The sequence below is a fragment of the Oncorhynchus mykiss genome, chromosome 27, assembly GCF_057628025.1.
Source record: "Oncorhynchus mykiss isolate SJ-2025 chromosome 27, ASM5762802v1, whole genome shotgun sequence".
NCBI lineage: Eukaryota > Metazoa > Chordata > Actinopteri > Salmoniformes > Salmonidae > Oncorhynchus > Oncorhynchus mykiss.
In genome coordinates this window covers 16,696,870-16,712,596 of record NC_143048.1, presented here as the reverse complement: position 1 = coordinate 16,712,596, position 15,727 = coordinate 16,696,870, and the positions used below count along the sequence as shown (strand labels likewise).

Here is a 15,727-nt window from a genome sequence, read left to right as displayed (position 1 = left end):
TAATTTTCCTTCATACTGTGTTCCAACTCATCCCAAACCATCTCAATTGGGTTAAGATTGGATGATTGTGGAGACCAGGTCATCTGATCCAGCGCTCCATCACTCTCCTTCTTGGTCAAATAGCCCTTATACAGCCTGGAGGTGTGTTGGGTCATTGTCCTGTTGAAAAACAAATAATAGTCCCCCTAAATGCAAACCAGATGGGATGGCGTTTCGCTGCAGAATGCTGTGGTAGCCATGCTGGTTAAGTGTGCCTTGAATTCTAAATAAATCACAGATAGTGTCACCAGCAAAGCACCCCCACACCATCACACTGCCATGCTTCACGGTGTGAACCACACATGTGTTCACCTACTCTGTGTCTCACAAAGACACGGCAGTTGGAACCAATAATCTCAAATTTGGACTGAGGCCAAAGGACAAATTTCCACCATTCTAATGTCCATTGCTCGTGTTTCTTGGCACAAGCAAGTCTCTTCTTATTATTGGTGAACTTAGTAGTGGTTTCGTTGCAGCAATTTGACCATGAAGGCCTGATTCATGCAGTCTCCTCTGAACAGTTGATGTTGAGATGTGTCTTACTTGAACTCGGTGAAGCATTTATTTAGGCTTCAATCTGAGCTGCAGTTAACTCTTATGAACTTATCCTCTGCAGCAGAGGTAACTCTGGGTCTTGCGTTCCTGTGGCGGTCCTCATGAGAGCCAGTTTCGTCATAACACTTGATGGTATTTGCGACTGCACTTGAAGAAACTTTAAAAGTTCTTGAAATTTTCCGGATTGACTGACCTTCATGTCTTGTAGTAATGATGGCCTGTCGTTTCTCTTTGCTTATTTCAGCTGTTCTTGCCATAAAATGGACTTGGTATTTTACCAAATATGGCTTGGTGTTTGACCAAATATGACTATCTTCTGTGTGCTACCCCTACCCTTGTCACAAGACAACTGATTGGCTCAAACGCAGTAAGACAATCCACAAAGGCACACCTGTTAATTGAAATGCACTCCAGGTGACTACCTCATGAAGCTGGTTGAGATAATGCCAAGAGTGTGCAAAGCTGTCATCAAAGCAAAGGGTGGCTACTTTGAAGAATCAATTTGTTCAAAACTTTTTGGGTTACTACGTGATTCCGTATGTATTATTTCATAGTTTTGATCTCTTCACTATTATTATACAACGTAGAAAATAGTAACAATAAAGAAACACCCTGGAATAAGTAGGTGTGTCCAAACCTTTGACTGGTACTGTATGTGTGTGTTGGCTGAGTTCTATAACAGGGGACATCAGCATTATTTGTGTGTAAACGTTGTCTGTCTCCCCGTGTGTGGTGTGTGTTCTCATCTAATGAATCACATTACTGACTCATCCTGGCTGAGAGGGGCTGAAGGGGGAATCCCAATCAGCAGTGTCTGTCTTTCTCTAAGCGTACTCATTGATAACTTGTAAGGTCTGACTTTTCACAGTCCCATTGGCCAAGCCTAGATAAACATTCTGGACCATTGTCTTTCACTTGCAATGTATAGAACCGTGCATGTACAGTATAAACGCCACATAAGACAAGACTTGACTGAAGACAGAGACACAAAGAGTAGATTAAGTGTTCATGTTGCCTTTTGTAAACAGCAGGAGTCAGTAACGGCAGAAGGCCTTTGAATCCTTTCATCGCTGTTAGTCTCCTTTCTTAGATGATCCTCTCACAGGTGTGTCATGTTTTGTTCCATAGGATCTTCATGTGTCAGAGGGCATGATTGACAACGCAGTGGATATGGACAGTCTGAACAGGAACTTGCCTGAACGCGGATGGCAGACCCATAAGGTGTTACAGGTGAGGTGTATGTGTGTGTGTGTGTGTATATATATATATATATACTGAGTATACAAAACATTAAGAACACCTGCCCTTTCCATGACATAGACTGACCAGGTGAAAGCTATGATATCTAATTGATGTCACTTGTTAAATCCACTTCAATCAGGGGAGGTGAGGAGACCGGTTAAGTAAGGATTAAGCGTTGAGACAATTGAGAAGTGGATTGTGTATGTGTGCCATTCAGAGGGTGAATGGGCAAGACAAAATACTGAAGTGCCTTGTAACGTGGTATGGTAGGTGCCATGCATACCGGTTTGTGTCAAGAACTGCAACGTTGCTAGTTTGTGTGTATTGTAGCGCTATTTATTAGAGAGGGGTAAAGAAAGATTTTGTTCGGGCGCCAGGCAGGTATTAACCATGCCGAAAGGAAAATAGTAGAATAGAGAGAGTACCACTACCAGACCCACACACATCAGCAGACGAGACTGCCTAGAGTGTAGCCTGTTTACCAGATAGCCAGTGGAGAGAAAAGAGAATACACACCATATAAAACCCACATCACAGCACAGGGGTAACCGCACCAAGAATACCTCATCAGCACAGGGGTAACCCCTCCAAGAATACCTCATACAATAATAATAATAATGGCAGAGCAATTGAACAGCAACAAGAAAGAACCCAGTGATCAACAGAGGATTTGCAATAACCTGTATGATCGTCCAGTGGAGGAGTGCAGAGTGTATGAATGTGGGGGGTGTTCATAGACACAAAGGCCTTAAAAATGTCCACAATCTTCTCAGCCACATGTCATTAGTACACCCACCTCAATACAGTTCAAATAACAATACACAACTTACAAGCAACCTCACTTTATCTAAAATGTCCACCCCAATACTTCTGGCAGGGCAATAATAGTACAGATCTAATGAACGTCAATGGGAAATGCATTTGAAAAAATACTTTATAAACTACACACGCTGAAAATAAACCAAACTTCTGCAGCATAGCACACACAATCAAACTGTCACGCCAACCAAGAGCTCCTCCCCAAAGAGCTAAACGAGCTGTCTTTATTTCCTCCTTCCTTACTGCTGATGCGCTCTTAGTGAACCTGCCCTTCACTACCACTCTGTGATGAGTGTTCTCATAATGGGGAAGGGCACTTGGTCTGTGAGGCCATTGTGTGAGCGATACTAAAAACTTGGCAAGTGAAGTTGGAAACAAAACAAAATCCTGGCTGTCATCGTACTATGTAATTTGGTTTTATTTTTCCAATGTCAAACCATACCCGCTGCATTTTCTCCTCTGGATAACTGTGTCCACTGATGTGGCATGTCAAGGCTCCCTGAAGACTAACTAGATAAGAGAGAAATGGGTCTGTAACAACAAGCTGCCTCTGTACCCACCTGTTATTAGTGTGGCTCTGTGTTGCTGAGTCCTGGGTTCAAATACTAGTTAAAATACCCATCTGGCAATCCAGGCAGTGCTTGACTTGGACTGAAATACATGTAGGTGCCAGTACTCATTGTGGGTGTCAGTACCATTTATATTCAGGAACTCTTAAGTAATGGTTAGCTAATCTATATGATATTTGAGAGAGAGAGAGAGAGAGAGAGAGAGAGAGAGAGAGAGAGAGAGAGAGAGAGAGAGAGAGAGAGAGAGAGAGAGAGAGAGAGAGAGAGAGAGAGAGAGAGAGAGAGAGAGAGAGAGAGAGAGAGACTCTGGAGTGCCACAGGGGAGCAGTAGCACACAGGAAACTGCAGCTGGGTACCACTAACACAGTAGCCTATTCTGACATGCAGGAGAGAGACAATGATTAAACCAGCATAAGATCAAAGTGTAAAATATCAAAGAGAGGCTGATAGATGAGACTGAACTTGTTACAGTAGGCCTTTGCCCTATCAAGCAGGAAACACTTGGATGCTCTTCAGAGAGGTCTTAGTAAGGTTTGGGGTTGTGTTCAGTAGGGCACACTGTAGCAAAACAAATTGGCAACGATAAAACGTTTTGTCCCTACTGAACACCATCCTGATGACAAAGAGACCCTGTGGCATTTCAATATTTCATCACCACTACCTGCTACAAAATGGTGGCATGTGATTAGGCCTATTACTAGTCCAAAATGTAATTGCACTATCCCTCAAAGCACTCATGGGCCCTCATCTACTACATCTAGTCACTACTGCTAGCTGGCTTTTGCCTTAAAGCTATTATCATCTATCTCCCCAATTCTCTTCTCCTGGGCCCAGCTTTAGCAGATCAATCTAATTGAAAGTAAATCATACTATTTGGACAGCCATGGGTTGCCACCCAAAGGAGAGGCTGACTTCATGGTCTGTCGTAACGCTGCTTGGTGTGCAGATGGGTTGATTGTAACAGGTGAAGGAGAAAGATTATCATCAAGGCTATACAACAGACTCAAAGTAGCATGCCATACATTGGGCTAATGATCATTGGGTTCAACCATTTTACTCCCTCTAGTCTTCTACAGTACAATGTTAGAGTAGCCTTGGCATCAAATGAATTAATTTTGACTAAAAATGTAATGCAAACCCCACATGTGCAATACATTCAGAGAGATGCTATGCTGATGATGACAAAGAGGTTCTTCACAGCTTAGCTCATGTATGTCTTCCAGGAGGTAATGTCTCTTAATTGCAGTGCTTCAGTGGTTTCCAGCGAGTGCTGTTACCATGACAACGTTTCCTTCTCCCAAAGCCGCATGCTGGTGTTTTTGCTCTGCAGGCATAACTAGGCTCCCTCACAGCTCACACTCTCTCTGTATAAAGCGATATGTAAACAGCACCAGCAGTCAGCTAGAGCAATGCCACCACACAGAGAAGACATTCATACAGGCTGGATGTCCCTGGGCTATGAAATGAACCGTAATGTAGGCCTGTGATCCAGTGTAGCTGCTAAAACAGCACTAAAACATATTGTTCTCATGAATTGAGAAGGAATGAAAGGGATCATTCTGAATAGCCAACACAGTCATATAATATCATGTTAGGTACTGGCTGTTTGTCTGGATAGTGAACATTTTTGTGTGACTATCTTTTGCAGTGAAAGGGAGCATCCATCCATTTGGGATGCATTAATGGTTCGTCAAAAGGCCAACTGTAGCTTGAGAGTAGTTGTCTCTATTCTCTACCCCATTTAGCTTTTCCAAAACATTTGATGATATTAAGTCTGCTTCCAATCATTAACTTATACTGCCATATGAGGCCAAATGGAGCTAATGCAATGATAATTGAGTCTGTGACCTTTCTGTTCGTAGAGCACGCCACTGGATCTGTTTGAGAGTGGCAAGGCGCTGAAGGTCCAGGCAGAGCGCCCCCATCTGGTCAGTCTGGGCAGTGGCCGTCTCAGCACGGCCATCACACTGCTGCCCCTTCCTGAAGGTGAGCTAATATTGCTTCTGTCCAAATGTCAAGGAATGTAGATAGGTGAGGTGTACGAATTTGGTTGGTCCTTACACCGCTTTTGCTCTTTCATATGTGTGCTTTTGAACAGTGAGGATTTGCATGCACACACACACACTGGAGCACAGAATACAAGAACATGCACATGCTCACACATCAGCCCCAGGAGCATAAAACTGACAGTGGCATGTCCTTCACCCTGCAGTGTTCACTTCAATACCACTAGAACCTCTATTGGCTATACCCCAGCCAGAAACACACACACACACACTCACAGTGTTTTTTCTCAAATTTATGCTTTGGCCACAAATACGACTAGAGGATGAGTTAACAGAATAGGAACTTTTAAAAGTAAGATTTTCACTGGCCAGTTGTGGCTACCCAATGAGCACGGGCTAACTAATATGCACAGGGGTCCATTGTAGCAAGGTTCCGTTGGCCCCATAGCGACAAATGACTACATGGCTACGTTTGCATCAACTATGGGTAGCTACCACAAGAGTTTGGACTTCTGTTAACGTTAAAAAGAGGTACACAGTGTCATTCGCCCCCATCTCGGAAGCAGCTAGTTATTTTCTGGTTGTTGACAAACAGTTTTCTATAACAGCTTGCTTAGCTTTAAAGAAGTAATTCGTCACTATGGAACCCGTGCGAATTGGGTGGCATGATCACGGGCTACCCAATTCGCACGGGGTCCATTGTTAGCAAGGACATCATGTCGTAACGTTAACAGAAGTCCAAACTCTAGCGATAGCTACCCATAGTTGACGCTAACATAGCTACCTAGAGCAACGTAGTTTTCAAAACAAAGTCATTCGTTACTATGTGGCCGACGGAACCTTGCTAAGAATGGACCCAGTGCATATTGGGTCGCTCATGCTCATTGGGTAGCCACACAGTTACTTTAAAACTGCAACATATTCTCTCAGCCTCATGGCAACATGTGTAGAATAGCATTACAAAACTGCAAATTTTTGTCTCTGCCCCATGGCAAAATGGGTTGAAATGCAGGTTAGTCATTTTTCCTGGGGGGCCTTCCAATTATCTTTCCACTTATACTGTGTACTCAAAATACCCCTCCATATACCCCTCAAAATACCAAAGAGAAGTCATGTCAAACTGTCTAGAATTGCAGGAAATGTTTGAATTTTTATTGATATAATTGACCCCATGGACTCTCTGTCTAACTATTCGTACCCCCAAATTTCTACTCCATAATTTGGCCCTGACCTCAACCCCCACCACCACCCCTGCCTAACACCGCTTTACTACCCTCTCTCTACCTCCTGCACTGTCCACCACCCCTCTCTAACACCGCTTTACCACCCTCTCCCCACCTCCTGCACTGTCCACCACCCCTCCCTAACACCGCTTTACTACCCTCTCCCTACCTCCTGCAGTGTCCACCACCCCTCCCTAACACCGCTTTACTACCCTCTCCCTACCTCCTGCACTGTCCACCACCCCTCCCTAACACCGCTTTACTACCCTCTCTCTACCTCCTGCATTGTCCACCACCCCTCCCTAACACCGCTTTACTACCCTCTCCCCACCTCCTGCACTGTCCACCACCCCTCCCTAACACCGCTTTACTACCCTCTCTCTACCTCCTGCACTGTCCACCACCCCTCCCTAAAAACGCTTTACTATCCTCTCCCTACCTCCTGCACTGTCCACCACCCCACTCTAACACCGCTTTACTACCCTCTCCCCACCTCCTGCACTGTCCACCACCCCTGCCTAACACCGCTTTACTACCCTCTCCCTACCTCCTGCACTGTCCACCACCCCTCCCTAACACCGCTTTACTACCCTCTCCCTACCTCCTGCACTGTCCACCACCCCTCCCTAACAACGCTTTACTACCCTCTCTCTACCTCCTGCACTGTCCACCACCCCTCCCTAAAAACGCTTTACTATCCTCTCCCTACCTCCTGCACTGTCCACCACCCCACCCTAACACCGCTTTACTACCCTCTCCCTCTCCCCACCTCCTGCACTGTCCACCACCCCTCTCTAACACCGCTTTACTACCCTCTCCCCACCTCCTGCACTGTCCACCACCCCTCCCTAACACCGCTTTACTACCCTCTCCCTACCTCCTGCACTGTCCACCACCCCTCCCTAACACCGCTTTACTACCCTCTCCCTACCTCCTGCACTGTCCACCACCCCTCTCTAACACCGCTTTACTACCCTCTCCCCACCTCCTGCACTGTCCACCACCCCTCCCTAACACCGCTTTACTACCCTCTCCCTACCTCCTGCACTGTCCACCACCCCTCCCTAAAAACGCTTTACTATCCTCTCCCTACCTCCTGCACTGTCCACCACCCCACCCTAACACCGCTTTACTACCCTCTCCCTCTCCCCACCTCCTGCACTGTCCACCACCCCTCTCTAACACCGCTTTACTACCCTCTCTCTACCTCCTGCACTGTCCACCACCCCTCCCTAACACCGCTTTACTACCCTCTCCCTACCTCCTGCACTGTCCATCACCCCTCCCTAACACCGCGTTACTACCCTCTCCCTACCTCCTGCATTGTCCACCACCCCTCCCTAACACCGCTTTACTACCCTCTCTCTACCTCCTGCATTGTCCACCACCCCTCCCTAACACCGCTTTACTACCCTCTCTCTACCTCCTGCACTGTCCACCACCCCTCCCTAACACCGCTTTACTACCCTCTCCCTACCTCCTGCACTGTCCACCACTGCTACCATTCATCCTGGGAATTCCTTTCTCCATGCCCCTCTCTGTCTGGAGTTCTGCAGGGAGTTGGGTATGGAATGCACTGAGAAGGCTCCATCCCAAATGACACCCTATGCCCTATATAATGGCAGCTTCTTCCCTATGGGCCTTGGTCAAAGGTAGTGCACTTTATAGGAAATAAGGTGCTATTTGGGATGGGCAGCCTTGGTCCAGAGGGGAGCGAGGATGAGAATGTGTGTTGCACTGTGATGTGACATTCCACTGGGTTTTCTCCTTTTATCTGGAGCCCCAGTAGAGATGAGGCTGGACAGGGTCACTGTTGGGCAGAGGGAGGGGGTTGTGAAGGGTGGAAAGTGGATTTAGTTACAAAGCATTTCTGTTTTTTAGCGTGTCTGCCTAATTTAATGCACGACTGCTGGATATGACATTGACTCCCGCCATGAGTTACAAAGACTTGTCCAATGGACTATATCAGAATAAAACAAGATTACGTAATCATTCACTTATTTTGAAGGTTTCACTTCTCTTGCAAGTTATTCTGTCACTTAATAAATAGGTAACTTTGTCATTATACAGTAACAACATGGACGTTGAACACAATAAGTAAAACACTGTGGTTGAATGTCAATTTACAGCCACTAACAGCCACAGTCAACATACAGCCACATTCTTCTCTTGGTAACACAGTTTGATGAGAGACTGTTTCTATGAACATTGAGGGATCATTCTAGCCTGGTAGTCAAATATTTTAGTGCTTCTTTAGCTGTCTCTTTTATTTGAACAGACAGATCAGGCTACCACCAGGCTAGAATCCCTCAGTTCCAGTGTTCATCTTTTGCTCATACTCTTCTGGGTGTTGCTCCTACAGGTAGGACCACGTTGGGCCATGGGGCCATGGACATCAGCATCCAGGGCCCAGGAGTTGCCGGCCAGCACTGCTACATAGAGAACCGGGCAGGGATCATCACTCTCCACCCCTGTGGGAACCAGTGTGCCATAGACGGGCTTCCTGTCACCAAACCGGTCCGCCTGTCACAAGGTATGGCTCCTTACAAACAAACTGACTTGTGGAAATAAACATCATTGGTAAGGAGTCTGTTTCTGCATACCTACAACTCTTATTGTCATCTATTATAGTATCACATTCAACATAGAATAATGACGTACAGCAACAGACGCACATACTGTTTCAAGATGATTTGACAAAAAACACACATGCAATGAAACATTTTTATGTGATATTGCTTTGGTCATTGAGAGGAACTCAATTACATTCCTGGACTAACCAATGCACATGTGTACAATTAATGCCAAAGATCGATGCCTATTTGCTAACTGTGTAACCAGCACTTACAAACCCCAAATCAATTAAGATGGGAGTATTAGAGTCAAGAAATCTATTCAGTAAATGCAAATGTGTGCCTTTTCTAAACACATCGATTGAGAAACAACCACACGTTCCTGTGGGAATGTAGTGAATCATTTCAAGCACACTGGAAAATTACAACATGGCTGGAAGGAAGCCTATTGATTTCCAATACATCACATTCTTTCACCAGGATGTCTGAATTTATGCTACAAGACCAACAGAAAATAAAGCAACAGGCCCTCCCGCTGGGAGAGTATCTATGACATTAGTCATAGTACTTACAGTATCTCAACGGCTTCTTGGCTCCATAGAATCACGGGAACTTAATAGTCATAAACTAAAAAACAGTAACGAGAGAGCTGGAGTTGGAGGCTAATGATGACACTGCCTGTCTCCTGGCATCCCCCAACCTGGATTTTCTTGTAAATCCGAGCAGGGACATTGCTATTTCTATTCCACCCCTCTTACCCCAACAGATCCCCCTTTACCCCTGGGGGTAAAAGGTCAAATAATGATTTTTGAGGGAATCATGGATATATGTATATTTTTTGGTACAAAAAAATGAATTGTACTGGTGAAGAATAACTTCAAGACCAAGGTGGTGTCATTGATTGTGCTGACTCGGGATCTGTGTCATAATATGTAGAGATGAGTTAGTTGATACTAGATACCTTTGACACTGTGGCGGTCATATTATGTAACAGGCATCAGTGAAAAGCTGGAATTGCTACTGTCATTCAAGATGCAGAAATTCCTTGTTTTTTTCTGGGTGAGTGGTAAGCTATTGAAAAAGAATAGACTGAATCCAGACTTGAAAATTGGGTTGATATTACATTTTCATCTCAGAAGGTACAGTATATACATTTTTCTCTGATTTATAGCACAGAGCAGTGGTCCTGTGAAGAGAGTATGAGACATATTGAGGGCTTTGTTTAAAGCTGAGTGTATGATGTTAACATGTGAACAACAAATCCATTGAACCCTTCCCCATAATAACTTGGTAGTCAGTCAGTCAAACAGACTCAGAAGATACTAAACTAATACTGGAGGAAATGGGGTGAGGTTGATTCAGATGACAGAGATTTGGGATTGCACATAGAAGCTCTGACTCAGGGTTAGTGCTCCTCTCACCCCACCCCACTGAGCCCCCCTCCCACCACACCAAACTTTTTTCTCTTTCTCTCTGGGGTGGATATTAGTTTGAGCCAGTGTCGGAAACAGCTGTTCAACTTCGACCATCTCTCCTGCTGCAAGGAGCCCCGGCAAAACAAACATGCGTGTGTAGTCCACTGCTATGGTGACTGACTGATAAATAGGACGTTGCGCGAGGCTGCGTTGGAAGGAGCAATATACAACGAATTGTAACGCAACATATTTCACTGAAATGGATTGTATGCTTACAGTACGCGTTGGATGAACCAACTGTTCTACAGACTGCACTACAAGGCAGGTGGACAGCGTATTTTGTGAAAACATAACGTAGCTTATGTGAGTAGCCTGTGGAAGAATACTGACACATATTACCATAACAAAGGAGTAATCAGGACAAGCCCGCATTGCCGCTCTCTTCTTCTTCAACAATCATTTTCCATTCAGGAAAAACACGTGGCTGTTTTTAAAGGAGCAGCTGCGATGTTAACAGCAGAGGGCAAGAGGACTTTCATTTGGATTTAAAGTAAGTGTTATAGTCAGAATGAAAGGTAATGTCTATGTTGTAGAGTATTGCAGCTGTGTGAATTTATTGTATCTGCCAACTTTTTGCAATTGGTTAAACATCAGTTGTAAAAAATATTTTTTTTAAAAGCGAGTTGCTAGATTCGTTACAGGAGATGGGTGACGTACAGTAAGTATTACGTTGTAACATTCAATGATTCATTGTGCCCTGATCTCGAAAGTAGACATTGTCTCCTTTATTGATATCGTAAAAAAAATAATACACCTGCACCAGTAAAGTAACATTGACCTGTTGTATTAATATTGACAGCAAAACATATACAATGATAAAATCTCTAGCCAAATCCTCCACTATGTCAGGGCAGTGATCTCTTTTCATTTTGGCATGGTCACCAGGTGCCTGTATACTGTTACATTTCTATTCCTGGTCCATGAGACCTAAGCATGCTGTTAACCCTGTCTAGAATCTAGACGCAGTCTATTCTCATATTAGCAAACCCACTCAAAACTCCCCCCTTCCAAAATCTGTCATTTCTGACACATTGCATTGACCCCCATTGCATGCATAAAGAGACAGGAGGTGTACCACCTCTGCAAACAAGCATCAGGCTGCCCTAAAATTCACTCCTTGTTTACAGCTCGGTGAGCCACATATCCTGCTGCTCATGCTTGGTTGAACCTGGACTCTTCTGTTTGTGAGGCCACATCCACAGAGTGTGGATAGAGAAATAACCCATAGCCATCTGTTTCACCGACTTGACCAGCAGGAGTATTTATTGTCTTATGTTGTTCTGGCAAAAGGAGGTGAGGGAGGGAGTGCGAACAGTGCACATATGTTACTAGACCCCCTGACACTTCATTATGCCACTCACAGGAGATGGCAGATAGTTTCAGGATATTGTATCTGGGATAAATGTTATGGAATAGATTTCTCAATTATGAAAGTATATGAAGAGGGAACGTGAAATCAGTATCAATGGTGTCAAATGCCACATTCTATACTGTAAGGGGTTGACTGTCAAATTAAGTGGATTGTATCTTACCAAAATACTTGACTGTCACCATCATTCATTTTATTCATCACAAGCTTAAAATGTCTCATCGGGTATTGCTGTATAGGATACCTCTACCCACTTTAGAAAGTGGGCAGACGTCATAGTTATGACATGTATTGATATACCAACTCAGTTATGTTGGATATGCCAACTTCGTTATGTTGGTGAAAATAGAATGGTCATATGATAACTTCCACTGCTTTCCTGTGTATCTCCTCTCTATCTCTTGGTATGTGTGGCTGCACTTTATGGCCTCTGCATTGGCTAAAGCTTTGAGTGATTAATTGGTGAGCTTGAAAGTGTCTGGCCTTTCCTTAAGCAGTAAAACACAACAATGCCATGGCAACTGTCTTGCTTACTTTTTGGCATCCCTTTGTCCAGTGTGTCCTCTGCTTTAGAGATATCTGACACTCTAGGTTTAGTGTCTGGTCTTCTGTGTTTTACGATGACACAGTTAAATGTGAAATTGTGAAACACTGTGATCTTAAATGATAGTTAACTAGTAGTAAAGGAATGAAAATACATTTGGTCTTACTACTAGAAGTTGATTTATTGATTGATTTTAAAGTAATGAAAAGTTTATCTGAACTTGAGAAAGTAGTTCAGGTTAGTCACAGATGGAGGGTCAGAGGGACTCTTTCTTTGTTGAAGCCAACTGAAACTCAGTCGATCTCTATTCTTCACACATGCCCTCACGTAATCACAATTCCAAGTATTTGCTCTTAACCCAGTTTCCTAGATCTTATTTCAGTGGTCCCAATAGCTTACTTTCCAAGGCTTAACAATGAAGATCGTTTTTGGCTAACTATACTAAATTTAAATGATGATATGAAAATGCTTTCATATTGTTGCTTGGCAAGGGTTTAACTCCAGGGAATATGGTCTCAATTTATTTTACACTACAGTGATATAAACCAATGTAGTACCCCTCAGGTACACCGACCCAACCTTCTCCTATGGTTTCTTTCATCTACCAGGTTTTCATGAAAGAATATCTCTTGAGGAGATTTGAATCCCTGCCAGTGTCCAAGTGTTTTCAGGGAATAATGGTCTGTGCTCTTTGGTGTCACTTCTAGTTGTGTCAAAGTTACCTTGAAGTAAAGACATATCCACACCCATCTCAGACAACCTCATCTGTGATTTTCTGTTTAGAGTATTGAAAATATAGTAATGTCAATTAACCCGTTGACTTCTCGCAATCAAGTATTCTACTTGAGTAGGCTACATGGTACCCTTTTTGTTGTAATTGAATAACATGAATATGGTAACTTGCAGAGAAAACCCCATACGAGATATGAAAGATGTACTTTGGAGCCATTCCCAAAGTGCACTCGCTGTGATGAGAACCCATGAGTTCTGCCAATATTGGAGTGTTAAAGGATAACTCTGCCTCGCAACGTTGAGAGAATCAATCTCGCTGATTAACTGTGAAGATCTTGGCTGCGCAGCCGCCACCCCCGTTCTCTTCCAACAGCCCCAATGAATTATCTTCTGTGAAGGTTTTTTCATTTACCATTGAAGCATGTCCTCTCCCAAATGATGTAATGAATTATTATTTAAAAAATGGCAACGTGTCATATTTTACTGTCAGGTTGTTTTAGCAAACACTTGATTAAACGTTATTGGAATCTCTGAGATGTTTGTCTCTGATAAAAAGGTTCTTCACTTCAAATCTGGGGAGAGCTGAGAGCATATGGAGTGATGAGTGGAACAGTGGCGGACTGGGACCAAAAATTGTCCCTGGAATTTCTAACACACCGGCCCATTATTTTCCTTGAGGACCCCACACTGGCCCATTATTTTCCTTGAGGACCCCACACTGGCCCATTATTTTCCTTGAGGACCCCACACTGGCCCATTATTTTCCTTGAGGACCCCACACTGGCCCATTATTTTCCTTGAGGACCCCACACTGGCCCATTATTTTCCTTGAGGACCCCACACTGGCCCATTTTTTTCCTCGAGCCAGATAAGGATAATTTTGCACAAAAAAACAATGTTAGACAGGGCAACTGGTCTAAAAATTTACCAGCCCATCTGGCATTTGCCAGAAATACCAGATGGCCAGTCCACCCCTGGAGTGGAGAACCCAAGGATCTATTCTACAACCCTGTCATTGGTTTAGTGCCGTCGCTGCCTATACTCTGTCATCTCCTATGATTAACCAAAGGTGATTGACGAGGGAAGGTCCAATGGGAATGTGACCCCTACAAGTGCTCTAGTGGAGGTCTCCATGGACCACCTAGGGAGTTGGGTTAGGTATCTCTGTAGTCTGATTTGGCATAATTGTGGTCTGGTTAAAAGACAGCAAACTGTCATTTGCCCAACAACGCTGTCTCAGTAGAGATAAGCAGAGGAGGGACCCCTAGACAGAGGCACAGTCGGACAGCATGACAAGGGCATTGTGGTGACGGAAGGTGCTGCAATGAGGAGCTCACACCCTGAGATTTTTTTTTAATGTAAGGGAGAATTTTTAGTTCAGTGTCGTGATGCCAAAATATTAGCAACATCCACACAGTTGCTTATCATATCAACAATGTATACTCAATGTATACTCTACTCTTAGTAGACTGCTTATACACACACACACACACACTTCGTGCCATTAGTTTTCCCTGGTCAGGTCACATGGTCTGGAAATACGCCAGGCCCTACTCTTAATACAGACAAATTGTGAATGAAGAGAGTAAGTATGGAAGCCTTCAGTCTCCAGACAAATGTTCACTTCCAGCTAAGTCTGATGACATGAGGCAAACAGTAAACGTGGACGATTCTTAGTATGTTGATCTGTTGTACCGCCAAACCAACAACAAATTATTCATGATATTCATTCTCAATGTGTTGCCACCATCAATCCATTTTTATTTCTGTATGCAAATTCTCCATTTATCTATTCCTCTGTACATTAGCTATAGCTGCAACAAACGACTGCTAGATTTATTGAATTCCAGAACAGTGATTGCCTAGGGACCTTGCTAATGGTATTGACTCGCTCAATTACTATTTGTTATTGTGAAAGATAGTTAAAAATGAAAACGAGGCACTATAATCGCAGATTGCTATTCTACGTGTCCCGTATTCTGATTAGACCTAATTAGACCTAATTTATGATTCCAGTCAGGGAATATCCCCGGATGAAGAAACGGGTGGGCTTAAGTGGGCCCAGGCCAACCCATTGGCAAGCCAGGACCAACCAGATCAGATTGAGCAAAAAAAGTCAACACACCCATATTTTATCTTTAATACGCTTTAGAAATGCTACATTTGGCAAAATGTGTAGAATAGCACAAGAAGCTATAAAACTGCACACTTTCCTCTCTGTTCGTGGCAAAATGTATAGAATTGTAAGAAATATGCTTTAAAACAGCAACATTTTCTCTCAGCCTCATGGCAAAATGTGTAGAATAACATGAGATTAGCTATAAAACGGTACATTTGAATCTTTGCCCCATGGCAAAATGTGTAAAATTGCAGGAAATTAGCTGCTTTCCAAAAATACATTTCTGGCTATGCCACTGTCACCAGGTACAGTTTACACGATGCATGCCTGAGCTATACTACCATTTCAGGACATAAATACATGCCTCACATCTCAGCACTCTGTAAATCTATAGTCACATACTGTTGTTTAGTGTTTCCCTATGCCAAGTGATCCATCAATATAAGTAGGTCTCTAATGGCT

General features: G+C 43.7%; 1 protein-coding gene across 26 annotated transcripts in view; it reads left to right on the top strand.

The window, feature by feature from the left end:
* LOC110507155 (pleckstrin homology-like domain family B member 1) overlaps positions 1-15,727 on the top strand; it is a 96,618-nt gene that overhangs the window by 15,148 nt on the left and 65,743 nt on the right. For 17 of the 26 annotated variants that reach the window (XM_090224594.1, XM_090224596.1, XM_090224599.1 and 14 more), the window contains exons 2-4: positions 1,723-1,824; positions 5,087-5,210; positions 8,816-8,986. In XM_090224594.1, coding sequence (XP_090080720.1) covers positions 1,723-1,824; positions 5,087-5,210; positions 8,816-8,986 — 397 coding nt within the window. Of the gene's footprint in view, positions 1-1,722; positions 1,825-5,086; positions 5,211-8,815; positions 8,987-10,458; positions 10,992-15,727 lie in introns of those variants that run through there. The other 9 variants (XM_090224609.1, XM_090224618.1, XM_090224606.1 and 6 more) reach the window with 1 other exon arrangement.